Source organism: Pelodiscus sinensis, chromosome 2, assembly GCF_049634645.1.
Source record: "Pelodiscus sinensis isolate JC-2024 chromosome 2, ASM4963464v1, whole genome shotgun sequence".
NCBI classification, from domain to species: Eukaryota; Metazoa; Chordata; order Testudines; family Trionychidae; genus Pelodiscus; species Pelodiscus sinensis.
In genome coordinates, this window is record NC_134712.1 from 217,725,338 (window position 1) to 217,746,111 (window position 20,774).

Consider the following 20,774-nt stretch of genomic DNA (forward strand, 5'->3'; position numbering starts at 1 on the left):
GTTTGTGAAGAACAAGTCATGCCAAACTAATCTGATAGCTTTCTTTGATAGGATAACGAGCCTTGTGGATAAGGGAGAAGCGATGGATGTCATATACCTAGACTTTAGTAAGGCATTTGATACGGTCTCGCATGATATTCTTATTGATAAACTAGGCAAATATAACTTAGATAGGGCCACGATAAGGTGAGTGCATAACTGGCTGGATAACCATAGTCAGAGAGTTGTTGTTAACAGTACTAAATCCTGCTGGAAAGGGATAAGAAGTGGAGTTCCTCAAGGGTCTGTTTTGGGACCCGTTCTGTTCAATATCTTCATCAATGATGTAGATATTGGGATAGACAGTACGCTTATTAAGTTTGCAGATGATACCAAACTGGATGGGGTTGCAACTTCTTTGGGGGATAGGGACATAATTCTAAATGACCTTAGCAAGTTAGAGAAATGGTCAGAGGTAAACAGGATGAGGTTTAATAAAGAGAAATGCAAAGTGCTCCACTTAGGAAGGAACAATCAGTTCCATACATACAAGATGGGAAGCGACTGTCTCGGAAGGAGCAGTGCGGAAAGGGATCTAGGGGTCATAGTGGACCACAAGTTGAATATGAGTCAACAGTGTGATGCTGTTGCAAAAAAAGCAAATATGATTCTAGGTTGTATCAACAGGTGTGTTGTAAGCAAAACTCGTGAAGTCATTCTGCCACTCTACTCTGCACTAGTTAGGCCTCAGCTGGAGTACTGTGTCCAGTTCTGGGCGCCACATTTCAAGAGAAATTGGAAAGCGTACAGAGAAGAGCCACAAGAATGATTAAAGGTTTAGAGAACATTACCTATGAAGCCAGGCTTCATGAACTGGGCTTGTTTAGTTTGGAAAAAGGAAGATTAAGGGGGGACATGATAGCGGTTTTCAAATATCTAAAAGGGTGTCACAAGGAGGAAGGAGAAAATTTGTTCCTCTTGGTTTCTGAGGACAGGACAAGGAGTAATGGGCTTAAAGTGCAGCAAGGGAGGTTTAGATTGGACATTAGGAAAAAATTCCTAACTGTCAGGGTGGTCAAATATTGGAATAAATTGCCAAGGGAGGTGGTGGAATCTCCCTCTCTGGAGATATTTAAGAACAGGTTAGATAGACATCTGTCAGGGATGGTGTAGACGGAGCTTGGTCCTGCCTTGAGGGTGGGGGGCTGGACTCGATGACCTCTCGAGGTCCCTTCCAGTCCTATTATTCTATGATTCTATGAATATTTCTACACAGTTTGTACTCCTATAGCTGAATGCATTACACCCATTAATGGGAATAAATGTTCTCTGGATTTCCTAAGAATTCAGATTTGTTTGGAGCAGATGTTCTCAGGTTTTAAGCATCAGAACCTCTATCTAATCAAGCCACACGAAGCCATAGGTCAGAACCTCCCAACTCCATATGTGAACCCATGTTTTTCACTTGGGAATTTATTTACAGTGTTATTAATGATGTTAGGGTTATGTGAGTCATGTGTAGGCATCTTATATGTAAATATAGCCATCACTTCTCACCTGACACTTACATTGAAACTACTGGTAACTCCCTTCTGCTAGGCACTTACAGCCAAATGGTGCAACTAACCAATAGTATGAGGCACTGAATGAGTGAGGGGGATTATGACAAATGCTGGCAGGAGATCTGGTGTTCTAGGTGATGAGGTGAGAGAGGGGGTCACTGAAAAAGTTTGAGAACCACTGCAGTAGGAGATCTGCCAGCCTTTGGATAACTTGCATTGTGTGTTCTTCTGCCACTTTTCCATATCAGATCAATTTCCATACTAAGGGTTTGGGAGGGATGGGATGGAATGTCATCACCTGAAACACTGCCCAGCAGAGGAACATCTGTTATTAGCACTTCAGCCATATCACTGTAGCTATTGCTAGTAGAAAAATATTTTAAAAATCCCCAATTCCATATGATTCAAGCTAGACTCTTAAAATTGTAACTTTTCTCAAAGCTCTTATCAAAATGGTTATTGAGAGAACTGGTCAGAGACTGGAATTTCTGTTGCATGGGAAATTCTCATTCCAAACTGTAACAAAAATCTGAAGTCTCAAAATTTTTATTTTTGTTTATTTTGTGACCTCGTTTTGTTTACAATTTTATATTACATTCAAGTATTAAAAAACTCACATATATTGAAAAATGAATGTAAGTCTAACCTAAGTACCATATTTTAGTGCATATAACCTGCGGGTTATATGCGTTTTTACAAACCCAGCACCACCCCACCACCCATGGGGTATACTCAGGTGCAGGGTATACAATTTTTTTTTACTCACTTGGTGAGTTCCTGCGCAGCCACCAGCCTCCAGACAGAGGAGCGCTCATCCCCCTGGTTCCTGCACAGCTGCAGGAACCAGGGGGATGAGCACTCCCCCGTCCGGAGGCTGGCGGCTGCGCAGGAACCAGGGCAGTGAGGCTGGCTAACCCCTCCCCCGCTTCCTTCCTGGCACCATAAATTAGCTAATATACCCGGCATAGTTTGAAAAAAAAGTCTTGTATACCCTGCAGGTTATACTCGTGTGTAGGGCATACCAGATTTTTTTTTTACTCAATTCAGAAAAACCACGGGGTATATTTGGGTGCAGGGTATATTCGGATGCGAGGTATATTCACTAAAATATGGTAAATCAAAATGGTAGTCTGAGCTAGATGTTTACTTTCCCAGAATGTTTTGATATTATCTAAATGAAGTGAAAAAGCTGAAATGAATCATTTCAACATTTCCCCTCAACTTTAATCAAGATTTTTGCAAAATGTTTTGCTTTTGATTAACTATATTTTGATCGAAAACTGTCAACATTTCTGAGTAGCTCTAAGATTTTTATTTTAAACCAATCGGTATACAATATTTTTATAATTTAAATTCCAGAAAATATAAAAATATCAGTAACAAATATCATGAAAAATTAAACATTTAGAAAAATAAAGTTTTTTAATAAGTATTTTTGTGTAAAAAGGCCTTTTTAATTAAAACATTTCATTGGAAAAATCAGTCAAGCTCCAACTGTGGACTTTCTATTTTCTTAAAGGGGCATATCGGAGAAGCCAGCTTTTTTATTTTTTCTTGTGTGAAAATGTGTTTCTAAGGCTTGGAAGGATCAGATTTTATCACACAACACAAACATAAATCAATAAAAATATTTCAGTCAATAGCAATCAAAATTTGGTTTGACAAAAATGCTGCTTTACAACTTATTAGCGTTTGATTTAAAGCATTTACTTTGTCAAAATACCATGCCAACATATGAAATTGTGTTTTAATGGTTATAAAGCTCTAACTTTTTTTAAATTTCAGAATCTATTGTCTTTAAGTAATTATTGTTTGACCGCTACTACTGTCTGACCACCCCTTAATTTCCCACAACTATGAAAATTTAAAAATAAAAACAAATAAGAAGAATGCTTACAAACAAGCTTTAATATTATCCAATCAAAACTGTCACATGCACACACAGTTTGATTGGATAATATAGCTAATTGAATTCTGCCATGCCTAATTATGTATTTCAAGAAGAGTAGTCTTGAGCAATTCTTTGGAGGAATATCAAGTTTTTGACATTTTCCATAATGCTGGTACCTATGAAACCACTGACCATAATCAGAAGAAATGAATTTTGACAAATAATAATTCATTGTAGAGTTTTGAAATATGGGTATATATGAATTTAAATCATTATGTACTTGGTAAAATAGCTAACCTTTTTATTTGCAGTTCAAACTTGATGCTGAAATCGGCATTTTCAAAATGCTGAACGGAAAATCGGATGCCAGTAGAGAACTAAGAAAAAACAAGCATTTTGTGAGTAACAGTTCAAAATGACAGTTTAAATGTTTTAAATGTTCACTACAAAAACAGCAGACCTGATTAACACACTCATTATAGGGTCCACTCCCCACCCCAAAACAAATGAGAACTCCATTATCAAAAGTGACAGTTTTAAAGACATGACTCATCATGGGAAAACAACATTCTTTAAAGTTATAATTTGTAGATTTGTACAAACCATGTGTAATTATGCATTAATAACTATTAAGGGAACATCTAAAACCTTGTCAATTAAAAATACAGAAGTGGATTACTTAAAATGTTTTTCATTTGGAACTGAAACTGCAAGCGGTATTCAGCCTGCAAATGCCTTCTGAATACTCCTTAACTTACATTCATCGTCTTGTATCAGACACACTATGGCTGTGTCTAGACTGCACCCCTTTTGCGGAAAAGGGATGCAGATTAGATACAGTGCAATTGCAAATGAAGCGGGATTTAAATCTTCCCCGCATCATTTGCATGAACATGGCTGCTACTTTTTTCGGCTCGGGGCTTTGCCGGCAAAAAGCGCCAGTCTGAACGGGGATCTTTCGGAAAATAAAGCCTTTTCCGAAAGATCCCTTATTCCTCTTAAAATCAGGAATAAGGGGTCTTTCAGAAAAGGCTTTATTTTCCGAAAGATCCCCATCTAGACTGGCGCTTTTTGCCGGCAAAGCCCCGAGCCGGAAAAAAGCGGCAGCCATGTTCATGCAAATGAAGCAGGGAAGATTTAAATCCCCGCTTCATTTGCAATTGCGCTGTGTCTAATCTGCATCCCTTTTCCGCAAAAGGGGTGCAGTCTAGACACAGCCTATATGTTTTGATCAGAACCCTCCTTGTGCTCCCTGAAAATGTTAGTGGTATGACTATATGTGCACATCAAGGGTATGTCTACACTACCCCGCTAGTTCGAACTAGCGGGGTAATGTATGCATACCGCACTTGCTAATGAAGCCCGGGATTTGAATTTCCCGGGCTTCATTAGCATAAGCGGGGAGCCGCCATTTTTAAATCCCCGCTGCTTCGAACCCCGTGTAGCGCGGCTACACGGGGCTCGAACTAGGTAGTTCGGACTAGGGTCCTATTCCGAACTACCGTTACTCCTCGTGAAACGAGGTGTACCGGTAGTTCGGAATAGGCACCCTAGTCCGAACTACCTAGTTCGAGCCCCGTGTAGCCGCGCTACACGGGGTTCGAAGCAGCGGGGATTTAAAAATGGCGGCTCCCCGCTTATGCTAATGAAGCCCGGGAAATTCAAATCCCGGGCTTCATTAGCAAGTGCGGTATGCATACATTACCCCGCTAGTTCGAACTAGCGGGGTAGTGTAGACATACCCGTAGAGACAAATTCTTCTTGAGAATTCCATCAGGTATGTGTTGGGAAACTGGACCATCAATCCTCTGTTTTCAGGCAAAGTTTGCATTATTACACTTTCAGTTCTCATGTTTCTGTTTGAACAAGTGAAAGAGACCTTCTTGTCATACTTTTTTTTTTGCCTGCTTGTGTGGCATCTTCACCATCATAAACACAATAATCCAGAGTTTTCTTTTCAGATCTAGAATTCACAACATTCAAGAGGAATGCATGTCACCATGTGGTCATTTCTCAAGTTTGACCAAACATCTTGGATTAAGTGTTGATTCTTTAAATCTTCCTTTAATTTTTCCTCTCTTTCTTCAGTTGCAGCACATAATGGGGGATTAGTGAGTTTAAATTCACCTAGAGGACTATTTTTAGAGTGAATGTATTTCATTCTTTTCCTTCAGTTATTCGTGTTGTGCTATGTGGAAGGCAATATAGATAGCATAAAAGAATGCTGCAAGTTCAGGTCTTTGTCTAAGATGAACAGAAACTGCTACTGAAGGAAACTAATGTTGAATAGATGCTTGAAGGCCTGTAAGAGACTTGTCATTATGGCTACCTTCTAATGATGATAATGGTGGTGGTGGTATCAAAAATGTCTCTGCAACACACACATTTAATTTTTTGAATCAAAATCTTCCACTGTAGTGGTACTGGAACACTTTTTACAGTGACTGTGCTGCAAACCAGTGGTCCTCAAACTTTTTACCTTGCACACCCCTTTAATACCTGTCCATGCCCCATCTCCCCAGAGCTGGGGGAAGAACCAGGATGTGTTTTTTAAAGGCAGGAGACAGGAGTAAGGGGATTAGGGCTGGAACCAGAGCTGGGGGAAGAAGTAAAGTCCCAGGTGCTGGTCTTGTAGCCAGGACAAAGACAGCCCCAAGCATGGATCCAACAGGAGCAGAACCCTTGCATGGACCCCAGACACCGAGCCAGGAGCAGAGCTCTGGGCACGGTTCCTGTGCATGAGGCCAGGAGCAGAGCCCCTGGTATGGTTCCTGCAGCTAGGGACCCTGAGCATGGGGCTAGCGGCAGAGACCTCATACAAAAATTGAGGGTGCTGCAGCATTCCTTCACATCCCTAGTTCCCACGTCTATGTTTCACTGAGTGAAAACAAAGTAAGGAATTCAAGAGTTGTTCCACTGTGTCTAATGACCAGCGTATGGTGAATTTTTATTTCAATATTATAATAAGATCACTTCAGTGAAACCAAGGTACAGTTTCCCTCTGATCTAATGGAATAGACATACACTGCAGTTTTGATGATCTATTAGAGCTCCCTCAGGCTGGGCTTAATCCCTTATTTAATACTGAAACAGCATTCCTACTGTAAAATACTAATGAGCTGCAGATGTTGCCTCTGTGTAGCTCTATGTCTTTTCTGTAGCTGATAGTAGTTGGCTCTAATAATTATGGAGCAAAGATGCTCTTGTATGCCGATGGTGACTCTCTAGGGACCATTGGTGTGGCCAGTATGTTGGATCTTTAGCAGCAGGTTTATTAATACAATATTAACATGATTTTAATTTTAAGTTTGTAGGTGAAGTGTATTAGTTTTGTCAGGATTATATCACCACGAACCAGGTCAGATTCCCCATAATATTATTATGGCACCCAGAGTTATGCTAGAAGACAGATGACAGCTCCACATTTGCTGCCTACATACAACCTACATTAAGCTTATTTTTGAAAAGTGTATTTTAGTGCGTACAAAAGGTACAACATTAGCAACTGTGGCAACCACGTCTCTCTATACAAACAAAACAGACAAATTTCCCTGTGCTCCCACATCATCATCTTCTGTGTGATAGCTTCAGAAGGAACATTAAAGGTTGATGTCCAAGTTTGTCATGAATGATATGGCTTCTGGTAAATGAAATCAATCAAAGCTACCTTTCCAGAGAAGTATTTTAGAAGTCAGTTGCTCCCTACAAATATTCCTTAGTTTGGATGTCTTCTCTACATTCATATACACTGGATCATCCTTCATTTTTCATTTGTGTAGTAGGCAATGAAGGTGTATGCTTTTGATATAGTTCAATGTGATCCATATTGGCCATGGTGAAGCCAGGTGGTTGGTCTGTAGGATCCGTGAGCAGGTCCTGATTCTTGATCCTGCCTATTTTTCACATACTCTACTACTAGTCTTTTGGTGACAGTTCTAGGCTACGTCTAGACTGGCAAGATTTAGCGCAAATACTCTAAACGCAAGAGTTTTTGTGTTAGAGTTTTTGAGTAAGAGAGCGTCTACAATGGCATGTATCTTTGTGCAAAAAATTTGCTTTTGCACAAAAGCATCCATGCCAGTGTAGATGCTCTCTTGCGCAAGAAAGCTCCGATGGCCATTTTAGCCATTGGGCTTTCTTGTGCAAGAAATTGATGTTACCTGTCTATGCTATCTATTGACAAGTTTCATATTTGTGCTACCTGCAGCAAATATACACTGTATACAACATTCAGCTGCTGAGACAAGCCAGGCCAATGGGGCAGTCTACAAGATGTGAGAATCTGTTCCCCCAACTAGCGCCAAATAATTTGTGGACTAGCATTTATCCTGCCAGCTGTCTTCATCAGATATTGATGTTATGAGAGGCTTCAATCAGGAACTACCTGGAGATATTTTTGGAAATACTCGTAATTGCATTTGGTGCTAAAGAAGGTGACAGTCAAGCACTTATTTTCATAGTGGCTGCTTAGGTGGAACATAAGAACAGCCATACTGGGTCCATGTAGCCCTATAACCTGTATTCTGACTATGGTCAGTGCCAGGCATTTCAGAGGGAATAAACACAACAGAAATCAGCAAGTGATCCATTCTCAGAAATCAGCAAGTGATCCATTCTGGCAAGCAGAGCCTAGGGATCCTTCAGAGTATGGTTTTACATCTCTGCCCATCTTGGCTAAGCCATTGATGGATCTATCCTCCATGAACTTATCCAGGGTTTTTGTTTTTTTTTAAGTTGGTTTTGGCCTTATTCTTTACAACATCCTCTAGCAAGAGTTACACAAGTTGACTGTGTGTTGTGCGAAGAAATACTTTCATTTGTTTTAACCTGCTTTCTATTATTTTCATTTGATGACCTCTAGCTCTTGTGTTAGGAGTAAATGACACTTCCTTATTTACTTTCTCATATACCTGTTTAGTCATTGGGACTTTAGTCAAAAGTCCCAATCTTATTAATCTCTCCCATAAGGAAATTATTCATATCTCTAATCATTTCTGTTGCCCTTCCTTTTCCAATTCCTTATATCTCTCTTTTGAGATGGAGCAACCAGATCTGAATGCAGTAATCAAGATATGAGCATGCCATGGATTTATATAGATGCAATATGATATTTTATGTCTTATTACCTGATCACAGATGCTTTGTCCTGGCCTAAATCTTCTTTAGGAATGTATACTCAAAAACAGGTATAGCTGACTGGAGTAACAATCTTTCCAAGAGCTTGTACATTCTATATAGTAATGATATCAGCTGGGGATTTTCCAGAGTGTGACTGCATTCCAAGGTCTCAGGATAGCAGAGGCATTTACCTGTTTCCATACTTTGGTTGTTTGGCCAGTGGCATCCATTCAGGGAAAGAACTGCATCAGGCTGCTGTGGCCATGCTGACCTGTTTTTCAGAAAGTCAGGAAGACACTGTCTGGCCCTGCAGGCTTTCCAAGTTTGGTGAATGTTATGGCCTTGCCCACTTCCTCTCTAGTGAATGGATTCTTAGATTCTTCTTAGATTTTCATAGATTCCTTGTGGCTGGGCAGTCTGATAGGATGATAAAGCCCTTCTCCATGTTAAGCATGCCTTCTCCCTTTTCATTTCCAGTCTCCATTCAGTCATGGACCTCTCTTGCTAAGATTACCTTATTAAAAACTCCAACATTATTGGCAGGCACCTAGCATTAGTATGCAGTATGCAGTCTGAGCCACTGAACTGGCATCAGAAATAGTAATGACTTTGGAAGGACTTCAGTCTTTAAGACAATTGCTCCGATACCTTCCATGTACTAGACAAGCAATCCAGTTAAAAATATTTAGAATCAACTTCTTACTCTTGTCCCATGCTTTAGTGCAGGTATATTTACTTTGGAATGGCAGCATGAAGTTATAGTCAACATTTGGGCCACACTTCCTGTTTTTTTAAAAAGCCATGAAAAGGCTAAGTCAATTTCACGAATAGTAAAAATTTCAGTCATGGATTTGCCAAAAGCCAGAGACCTGTAATCCCACTCCCAATAATGCTTTCTGAAGATGTGAAACTACAGACCATTCTAAGTTTTACTGCAGCATAGTATTCCGCAAGTACTTCACTAAACCCTGCCACTCAAGCCTACTAGTCTTCCCAAACAAGTTGGTCTTAAACTGCTGCAGAACTGCAGAGGTTCTAGGTATTGAAGAGTCACTATTGTATCTCTCTAGCTAAAGATTTAAGAATGTTTATGATCTCAACTACACAACTTCCAGAAAACAAATCTTTTTCTGGCTAAATATTTGTAAAACAACTGATCTCTTGCCAGAGCATAACTGTTTTACAAAGTTGGAGGTGGATCAAAGCAGCTGTTTATGAGTTAAGAGATTTGAAGAAATGACTGGTATTTCGCTGTTGGAAATGGGCTAACTTCATTTGCCACAAAGCTTAGCAACTGTCTGGTACAGGAGCCCCAGTCCTTTTGCCTTCATTAGGCCTTTATGAAATGAGAACTAATTTGGGAGTTAAAAGTTCTTATTCAAAATGTACATAATTTTTCCAGACTTGTCAATGTTTGGATTTTTTTAAAACTACAATCTTCATATACTTAGACTTTTGAATGCTTGGTTCTTTTCTCAGAAGTAGAGTTTCTGATTTTAGGTTTTAAAACCCCCCAATAAGTAGTAATAAAACATCTCTGATGCAATAAATAAAGTGGTGTTTTTCCAATAAACACCAAAAAAGTATCTTACATGCTTATTTTTGTCTAAGGGTTTGTCTACAAAGAACATTAATGCAGACTAGAGTATGATTTCTAACTTGCATGAATATGCTGTACATCATTTGGCCTGTGCAGACCTTTCCAGTGCACATTAAGGAGCATTTCAAACAGATTACAGTTGTATATAATATAAATGTATCTAATGTGCATTACTCATTACAGTATATACAAACAGAAAGCCTCAACCACCCCACCCCCGGTTTTGAGTAATGTATATAATATAGATGTATATAATGTGCATTACTTATTACAGTATATACAAACAGAAAGTCCCAACCGTCGTCCTCCCTCTCCTCCCACCCCCTGGTTTTTGAACATAAACATGAAAGTAAAAAATCGCTATAAACAAACACTAAAAAATAGAAATATTCCTCTCTCACCTACTCCCAAACAATAATGTTCCTATGTTTTAAATAAAGTTTTCTGTTTACAAATTTCCATAAATGCCAGGGTCATCTAGCTTAATGAAGTATTTTGTTTAGGAATATTTGGTAACATTAATTAATTTCAGCTTTAGACTTCAACCTGCAGGAGGATAGGAAACAATCAACTGTGATATGAGAATGACAAGTTACAAGATGACAGATGAGATCAGATCATGGGGGACCAAGAAAGGCTTGTAGAAGGTCCTACATGTAGTGGAGCTGGTGCATTGACAACGCATGGTGACAAGTAGGGAGGATGCAGCGAGTCAGAGCCCAGTCACCCTGAACCCTAGTGCTGGCAGAATGTGGAGTGAGGATTTGGAGACTGGGCAGGGATGAGGCCTCTGGAAACACAGGTTTGTCTACAAAGCACAGTAGAGTGGGGTGGAGGCATAGGTGCCAACTTCATGGATGTTCTGTACATGGAACACTCATGGGAAAAAACTGATGCCTGCTGAGAACTCACCATCAGCTCCCCCCAGCTCCCTCTCTGCCCCCCAACACCCTCCACTTGCTGATGGGCCTCAGAGATCTGCACCTCTCCCTCCTTTCCTCTCTGTGCCTCCCACACTCTGCAATCAGCTGTTTTGCAGTGTTCTGGAGATTGTGGGGGGGGAGGGGCGGAACTTGGCAGGAAGATGTGGGGCAGGGGTGGAACAAGGATAGGAAGAGATGGGTGGGTACTTTGGGGAAGCGGTGAAGTGGCCTGGAACAGAGCCAGGGGTTGAGCATGCTTCCCAGCATTTACAAAAGTTGGTGCTTACGGGTGGAGGGCAGCAATAGCAACAGAGTGGCTCTGCTGATACTCCACCACTGGACGGGACAATTCCATACCTACTTCCACCTCATACTCAGATCTTCTCATGTTATTTCAGGGAGCTGCCCAGCCCATTGACATAACATGCAGATTACAGAGACATAATTTGCCCTTTACTTGATAGATTGTTAGTGCTAGTGCCCCTTTATGTTCACTCTGCATCTTCTACAGCCTCCTCCCACACATGGTACAATTTCCCCGAGCACATCTGTTCTCATTTAATTCCCTTCCCTTTCTGCTAGACTGCTAACAGTTGATGTATATGTAAGTTCTCTGTTCTTGCAGAAGTGGTCACCAAGCCTGTCTTCAGATCCACCTACTGCCTCTGTTTACCTTCCACTCATCTCAATAAGAAAACTTCACACTGTATTTCCTCAGTAGCTCTCCCCTTTTTGTTGTCAGCTTGTTGACAAAAAAACCCAACACTTTTTAGATCTCTTTTCCAGGCTCAGTTTCTCCACTCCATTAAATTGGTTTCAGGATCTATAGAGCTCTCCCTTTCAGGTTCACAGTTCTTTGCAGCACTAATGCCAGCCAGGATACTGGGCAAGGGCAGACAGGATTAGTGTCAGGAGCTTGGGATTCCAGAACTGAAGCCAACAGTCAGGGCCAGAATATATCAGAGTTAAAAATAAGGGTGAGAGCTGGAGGCAGAATCAGGAATCAGGCCAAGGATCGATACCACACTCTGGGTGGATTGGGGGGAGGAGCATGTTAGGATTCCAAGGATCAGTCAGGAGCCAGCATCCATGTCAGAGTCAAGGTCAATACTGGGAATTCAGGAAAAGGGATGCAAGGCAGTTTCTGCTGCAGCTATAAGCTGGAGATCCAGTTGTTGCCTGAACACTACTTGGTAGTTTGTGTGGGTAAATACAGGACAAGGAGTCAATCAGGGATCACTAAGGCCACTGTCAGATCACTCAAGGCAGACATGGCAGTGGCATTGAACCTATGGGGATGTGGGTTATTAGGAATGGGCAGGTTACAGCTGCCATCGGGTGGCAGTGCACGGATGTTAATTACCTGGTAGCCCTGCAAGCCTGAGTTGAAATCCTGTCAGCCAGAGCTTCTCACCCTGAAGGCTCCTTCTCCCTGCATGTCCCTTAAATAAGGCTCATCTCTCAACAGGGTCCTTGTAAATTTCTCTCCCAGACCTTCTACCATGGAGTTCTAGAATATTCTCAGCTGCCTATGTCCAAGAAAGCACTGTCCCCAAACTCTTTAATTAAGCTCAGGCTGCCTTCTAATCAGATTTTTTTCAATCACAAAACCGATAGATTCATTTGCTTAACGTGGGGAGCCTGTAATAGTTCTCCTTCCATTAACCTCTTTATTTGTCAAAGCTTAGACTGTCAATTTCTCAGAGCAGGGGCAGGCCTGTCTTGCATATTTGAAAATCACCCAATAGAGTGGGAACTAGTATAACAATAATACACGAAGAAACATTTGCTTGAGATCAAGCAGGAGTAACTGTGACAAGACAACAGCCTAGAAAATTTCCATTTGGAGAGAGCTGAAGGAGAGAAACACCAATTTTTGGCTAGTTGTTACTAACCAGCATATTGGGTACCTTAGATTATGAAGTACCTTGTAAAGCTTCTGCACTAATATTAGGGTATTCAGCTAAGTTCCAACTCATTTAAAATGTGAGCAGTGCTAATTTTCAATTAAAAGCTATTATTATATTTTACAATTCATTCACAGAGGAGCTGGCTTGCTTAGGTTTACTAGCATGACTTATAATGTAACTATAAAAAGTTTAGAGTTAATTACATTTTTGATAATTAGTTAAATGGTCATGAAACAAAAAACAGGACTGTGTAGCACTTTAAAGACTAACAAGATGGTTTAATAGGTGATGAGCTTTCGTGGGCCAGACCATGCATTACCCCTTTGAATTAGGGTTATTTGGGAAGTCACACATCTTGGGAGAGAAAACTCTGTCAGGTTCTCCTGCTAGAGTTTTGCCTGAACTGTTTTGTCAAGAGAAAGGAGGAGAGGATTTGCCCTGTGGAATGAGCAGCATTTCTTCTCCCAAACCACAAAGATACTAAAATCTAATCCAGATCCAAATACCACCTCTCCCATCTTTAGTCACTGTAGCCAGAATACTTTCCAAAAAGTGCCATGGTGATTTATCCTGCAATTAACTTGATTAGCTCACGCTTGTCTCACAGACGTGTTCATAAAAACATAGCACAACTTGCAAGTTGACAAATTCTCTGTTTCATCTTAAAAGAAACCCAGGATAGGGAAATTAGGGGACAAATGTAGATTATAATTTTATGTGATGTCAGAAAGAATGCATTTCTTGTAGAGTAGTATAGATAACAGATTAGAGTACAGTGAACACATTATTCAACAGCCAGATGGTTAAAATAGAACATTGCATCATATTTGTCTGCTCTGGATGTGACTGTAGCCAGTGCTATTGATGTAGCATTTATGAATAAAGAGATTCATCATATGTTTTTAAAATTGAATTTCTTTACCTTAGAAAATGTGAGAGAGGATACTAATTGTAAGTCACTCTCATTTGCACTGGTGTAAATCAGGATTCAACCAAAAAAATTATACTGATGTCAATTAAATCAAAATTGGGCCCAAAAGGATTTCATTTACTGTGTAGAACAATAAAATATTATTTACTGAAGCCATTAAAAGGAGGAAATGAACACTTCTAACACTATGAGTAAGGATTCCTATCTCATTACCATGGTGAAATGCCAATGGCACTAATGAAGTTAGTTCCAATTTAAACTGGTGTGAGAACAGAAACGGGCCAAAAGTTACAATTTTTTTTCAAGCATCAGATTATTAGTCTTAAAGCAGTATTGTGCTATATTTTATTACACCAACAATTTCCTGTCCAGATAAAGAATTGGTTTTAGCTGCTGCTTATTGGGTTGCATTCTACTAATTGAATAGATTTCCATTAGCTTCCCTTACAATTCAATTAGATAAAATCAGCAAATGCATCTGGTTTTCACTTACATTTGTTCCAGCCACCATGGGATTTCCAAGGTCACAAACCACCATTCTAGTTTCATTTTCCATCTTGTAGTCACAGCTCAATACACGTAGTGCCTGTAACAAAAGAACACCAATATGGAGCTCAGAGGTCAGAGCAAAGTGTATCCTGTTGAGAAAATGATGACTTTTTTTTAATTTCTTTTGATTTCAAATCCCTGTGTGCAGCTCTACATAGACTCTTAATTGGTGAGTATTGGCCAGTGAAGAAAGTCTGACACAAAAACAAACAAATGCAAAACTAGCCAGGACTTTGAGAGAAACCATTTCATTTCTTCCCAATTATCAGTCCTATACCCTATTGTCTAGCTTGCACTGTTCAGCATTCCCCATGGCATTTCTGAGAACTTTGAAGGTATGTTCTCATCTTCCTCTAGCAAAGGTATGTCTCTATTTCTCTACAGAAGTCATTGTAAAGTTTGTTTGGATGCTTCCCCCCCCCTTTCCCTGCAGTTCATGCCTCTCATCTCACCTATGTACAAAATATAAAACCCTATATTCAAAGTGCTAAGTGAAGAGGAAGCAGCAGTTATAAAATGTTGGAACTTAAGAAAGATAGACTAGAAACAAAACAAAGTATTTTCTGTTTTCCTCTTCGGCATCTTTATTAAAAGAAAGAAACTCAAAAGTAACAACAGAGGCCACTGATCTTCTAAAAATCAGGATGCATCTGAAATTGTTTGTGTAGGTCTCTCCCTCATAATTTTGTTTAATTTTAAAGTTCCTACAGGTATGCAAAAAAGAGCTGGGAGAACTTCAGGCAACAGTCTGCAAGTTCAACCTACGTCCTTCCTGGCTAGTGAAAGACAGTGTGGATTTACTGAACATGCTGTTAACTGAGAATGGCAAGGGCAGTGAATGTCCTAAATGAAGCAACTGTGAAACCATCTCTTGAGACTGACAATACTGGAGTTGGGCAAACATCCAACTTCCCTTCTTAGGAAGGAAAAAAAGAAAAGATGAGTTTTACTGCACATCCAGAAGGTTAAGAACCATTCCAGCCTCTTGTAATGACAAGTAATGGGTTCTAGAGGCAAGGGCTCTCCAGAGAGAATGTCCTGTCAACAACCTCTTCCCTCTTAAACCAAAGGCCACTATATTGTGCACCTTTGCACTTGTACTGGGACTGGCGTCTCTGACTCTTTGATGGTCACCTTAGGAACCATATTGTTGTGTGGAGAATGGAAGGGAGGAATGGATCCCTTGAACTTCTGGCAGTAGAAAATAGAGAAAGATAATGAGCAAAGCTAAATTTGTATCAAGATGTTTTGTCTCATCCTCGTTGGCTTTGCCTAGAGTTCCCTCTCAGAAGAACACAGTATCGGACACCCTGGCCTTCAGAATCATACAGATTAATGAATGTCACCAGTTAATACATTTTCAACCATCCACAATCTAATAAAGCACAAGTCCCCCAGATTTGAATGAATCATTCACAGTTGGTGTGAAGGGTGAGTGGCAAATCAGAATGAATTTAGGAATACTGAATGTGACTGGCTCAGGAAATAATGACTTTATATACAGGAGAGGGCTGTTAGGAGAACAACACAAAGTATTCAGTTAAAACATCTTCTTATAAACTGGCTAGGAAATTACAAAACAATAGCTGGCCGATTAGCCATGAAGATCCTCCTTTTCTTCAGCCCAAAAGTTACACACTAGTATTGACAAGTCTGGGAACAGACAGACAAAAAGAACTTAAAACATTTACAGTATCAAGAGCCCAGGAGAGGCAGTTGTCAATGAGATGTTCACAGAAGAATAGGCTGACTGAGAGACTCAGGGGCAGACCTTATGGACGGGGTGTGATGTATCAGGGCCTGCTTGGGGATGGTAAGCCTTAGAGAGCAAAGACATGCAGAGAGACAGTTACAATGTTAAATTCATTTTTCTCCCATGCTTTGTTATTCCTGCTGTTAATATTAAATAACACTTTGGTTTTAAAAAGTTGACTAGTCTCTGTAGTAAGGACTGGTTAGAGCTCCCAAAGGAAAGACTTTCAAGTTCTGAGCCCAGTTAGTCTTGCTGAAAAATCATGGACAGTACATAAAAAACCTGTAGTCTGAGATCGAGTCTAAGAATGGAAGACTTATGGTATTCCAACCCAGGACAGGTGAAGACATCAATTCTGGTACCTTTAAGAAGTTGCACTTAGAGAACAGAGAGGAATCAAAGGTATAGCTACTTCTGTAACTAAGACATCTGGTTGCAAATCCCAAGTGTTTGCTCAGTACTGTAGTGGTAAGGGAGTGTGATATGGGCTGGTATTCTTTGATTTGTCTTTAATAACTTATCAGTTGGTTATTTTTTGCTGTGAGGTGAGTTAATCTGTTAAGTTTTTTTCGTTCTTCTAAAGGACTGGGCAAGTATGCTTGGAGCTAAAAATAGGCACTCAGACTGAGGATAAACTAACAATTTCAGTAAAATGTGTGTGGCAACCTATGTACATAAATGCATATTCTACACAATCCTTCTTTTATGCAAATTTCATTTCAGGTGTTACATAAATGTCCAATCATGAGTACTATATAGTTTAAGTTTGTTAGGTAATAGCTGTACCATCTACCAGCACAAAATATAGCCACTCATTTGCAATTGCCTCCTGCCAAAGGAATCTAAGCAAACAGGTGGGTTTTGGAACTAAGTTTCAGAGATTCATGCAAAATTAGTGATCTGATCCTCAGACTATAGGTGGTTGATGATGCAACATTAATGTAACAGACCATGTCAAAGCTAATGTTTGCAAGTGAAAAGGATCAGTCCATGATAGGATGGTCAAAATGTGAAACTATGTTCAATAATACTTCCCCCCTAATCCCCACCAGAGATCACCTCTTAGAGATGGTTAATTAAAGAACAAAAAAATTAGAAGAGGCAGAAGGAGGATAACAAGGAAAAGGTATGAAATTTACACATCCAGCATTGCCAGTTCAATTGGTTTCACATGTAACTGAGCAGTATTATAGATTCAGCCACATAAACCTTTTACTAGCCGTGAGTAGCAATTTATATTTTTATAGTAGCACATGGCCTTTTTGGCAGTCTTGAACAGCAGCTTATCCCCACCAATTAACACTTGTACTCCCAGGGCACATTTTAACTGGAAAATGACTGGATGCTTTAACTAATCCAGCTGCCTACAAATGCAGAACAAACATGGCCTATCTTGACTGTTGCAGCAGTGAACTACTAATTGGTAACAGGGTAGTTAATGGACCCAGACTACTGAATAAAAATGCCCCTGCCCCCTTTAAAAAGTTATTTAACCATATTTCACAATAATGTTATATTCTCTCAGACAATGCGCATGTGCATGCATTTCAATTTACTGATGGACTATTGCTATTCAAACATAAAAAGATAATCTCTGTGCCAAGAGGTTTATAATCTAGTTCCAATTAAATCATCCCTTACTACCAACTGTGGTCCCATTTCACTAACTAGATTTTGCAAGTGAGCCAAGAAAGCTTTTTCCTTTTTTTTAAAGGGTGTCATTCTCCTGACCACAAAAGCAAAGTGCTAGTAGCCCTGGCTATTTGTGTGAGAAGAAACCTTGAGAAAGCATCTCCACATGTTGTAGCAATGCCTTTCATTTTGACTGCAATACCTCTGCTGTTCCTGGCCAGAGCAGAGACACTGAGCCGTGCCCAACTGCTTTGTCACATGGACAAACACCTAACAGGGGCTAGGAAAATGCATTTGCTTTTACTGATCCCTTCATGAGCCTTTCCTAGAGGCTAGAGCCTATGCATGTGCCAGCCAAGATCAGTGTGACAGGCTTTTTGGGGTAGGGACTGTTTTTTCATTCTGTTTGTGCAATGTTTAGCAAAAAGGGGTCATGGTCTATGATTGGAACTCCCAGATGATACCACAGTCTAAATTATTGCTACTAAGAAAAGGGTTGATCATATTATATTTCATTAATCATCTGGCAATTTAAGGAAGAAAAAATATATGCAGTTAGTCATGAAAACAAATTATACCTTTTCACATTTTTACCCCTAAAGATTAAAAAGACATCAATTTGTAGCTGGGATATGAGCATCTGATTCTCCACTGTGTTGCACTTCGATAGTGACTCATGCACAGCAGTGCAAAGTACCACCATTCTGATTTGGCTACACAAGTACAAGGTGATGGAGGATCAGAGCCTGAGCCAGCGTAGGAACACAGACAGATCACATTCAATGGTGCCTCATATGCAGTGGTGTCAGAACAGTTTAGTCATTGTGGATCCTGTAAAGTAATGTTGTTTTATCATTTTCCTTGAAAACCTAAAGTTGATAGCAGGGGTGGGGAACCTTTTTTGGGTCAGGGACCTCTGACTCACAGAAAAATTTGATGCGGCACCCCCAATGAGAAGGGGAAAGACACTCCCCAAATTCCCCATGCACATGAGAAGCTAGGGGGACCCAGCCTAGTAGATTTTGTGTGCTCCAACTCTGTGGTGGGTTAGCAGGCGGGGCTGGTTTGCCAACATGGGCTCCCCATTGCTGAAATTACTGTGGAACTTCAGATTACTTATCACAGTAGTGCTCAGAGTTTCATTCAGAATCAATACTTCATTGTGCTAGGTGTGGTACAAACACTTGTGGATACATAGGGTGAATTCATTACCCTGCTGAAGCCAAAGACCCATTAAGTTCTATGGGCCCAAGATTTCACCAATAGTTCCTGCCCTAAAAAACTTATGAACCAAGAGACTTATGTTCCCATACCTGAGTATTTCTTGGGTGTCACATTCTAATTTGTTTTGATAAAGCCAGTCCATTTCTTATTAAATACCACATGCATATTTTATAACATGGTCTAATAGTGAAAGTCAGCCTTGTGCAAGGCTAACAACAGGCCTATCGGTCATGTTAAGATACTTAAACTCTATTCATGAATGGAATTAACTATAAGCACTTTTTTTTAAATCCCTGTAGCATTTGTACTGGATCAGCCGTTAAACATATGAAAGTAATATACTTAAAAGTAAGGCCATTTGGGGAATAGGATGATAAAAATGGTTGTAAACACTTCTCTTTTGGCAAACTTCCTTTTTCTGTAATTACAGAGAAGCAGAGTGCAATAAGAATATAGAAGAAAGGGTGTAAAGGAATATTAGGCATTTACAGAATACATGTTTTAATACATTCATTTTTTCAATTCGATTTTTTTTAAATGACAGAGATTGTGTATTCATCTTAGTGAGGACTTAAAGAGCTTTGAATGACTGTGGTATCAGAGAAAAGCAGCTGAAGATAGAGAACAACAGTCCATTTCTTATTAAATACTACATGCATATTTTATAACATGGTCAAATAGTACAATATCAATGTATCTGTCACACAGGCACTTTGAGCTGCTTTTTTTAGGTTTTATTTGTATTACACTCAAAAATAAAGTTTTGAAGTGTTCTTTTTTACAGTTCTAAAATCAGTTATAAGTAATTGGTTAGCTTTCAATACTATATGAAAAGTTTGCAGAAACTTAAATCTGCTATTCAAAATGTAACATTGCATAAGAATTATATACACAGTAGGAATAATGTTCTGCCTTTATTTTTTTTTAAGGACACGCGTAGAAACCCCCCTGACATTAGGATATGTAAATGAAGGATTAATCAGTATGCTCAAGGGCACAGATCATCACAGTGCAAATGTAGCTTCATTAAGATAGCCTTATTAAGGCTGCATCAACATTCAGAAGCAGAGTTGGTCATAAAATAAATAAAAGAAAACTTTTGATCTAAAAAAAATCATTTTAATGTAATTGAAAACAATTTTAGAGGGTTAGGAGTTAATTTTTTTGTAATGAAACTTAGAAAGAGTTTGAAAAAATAATGATAAAAAGGGCATTTTCATCTAAAAAAATTGGGAATTGTTTCTCCATCGGTTCTAGTGAGAAGACTCTCTCTTTTCTAGGATCTCACCAAAGTCTACTGAAGTCTATGGAAAAAGTCTGATTAAGTTCAGTGTGCTTTGGAACAACCCCATCTCCCTATGTCATGAAGAATGCTCTATTGCTCCTTGAGACCAGATTAAAATAACCCAACCAGATTCTGATAAATACAGCTTCTTTTCCACATATCACACAACAAAGTTAGAGAGCACAAGAAAAATATACTCAGAAGCAAGGAGTCAGGGAAGCTTTTTTAAGTGCCTACACAAGGGGTGACATTCTCTTTAATTTCTAATACATCATCTTCAATAGTACCTTCCCTTCCCTTCTCATCAGTTATTTTAACAGTGTTTATGCTATTGCAGCTTTCAGACCATCAGTAAAGTAGAATGACAGAAGAAGAATCAAGAAATATATTGTAGATTACTATTAACTCAATGAACAA

At 39.5% G+C, this 20,774-nt stretch overlaps 1 protein-coding gene across 1 annotated transcript in view; it reads right to left on the bottom strand.

Annotated features, from left to right (window-relative positions):
* The window catches only part of ITGA8 (integrin subunit alpha 8), a 175,997-nt gene that overhangs the window by 69,835 nt on the left and 85,388 nt on the right, over positions 1-20,774 (bottom strand). The window contains exons 21-22 of the mRNA XM_075922446.1: positions 14,408-14,500; positions 3,730-3,809 (exon numbers count right to left, since the gene is read on the bottom strand). Coding sequence (XP_075778561.1) covers positions 3,730-3,809; positions 14,408-14,500 — 173 coding nt within the window. The remainder of the gene's footprint in view (positions 1-3,729; positions 3,810-14,407; positions 14,501-20,774) is intronic.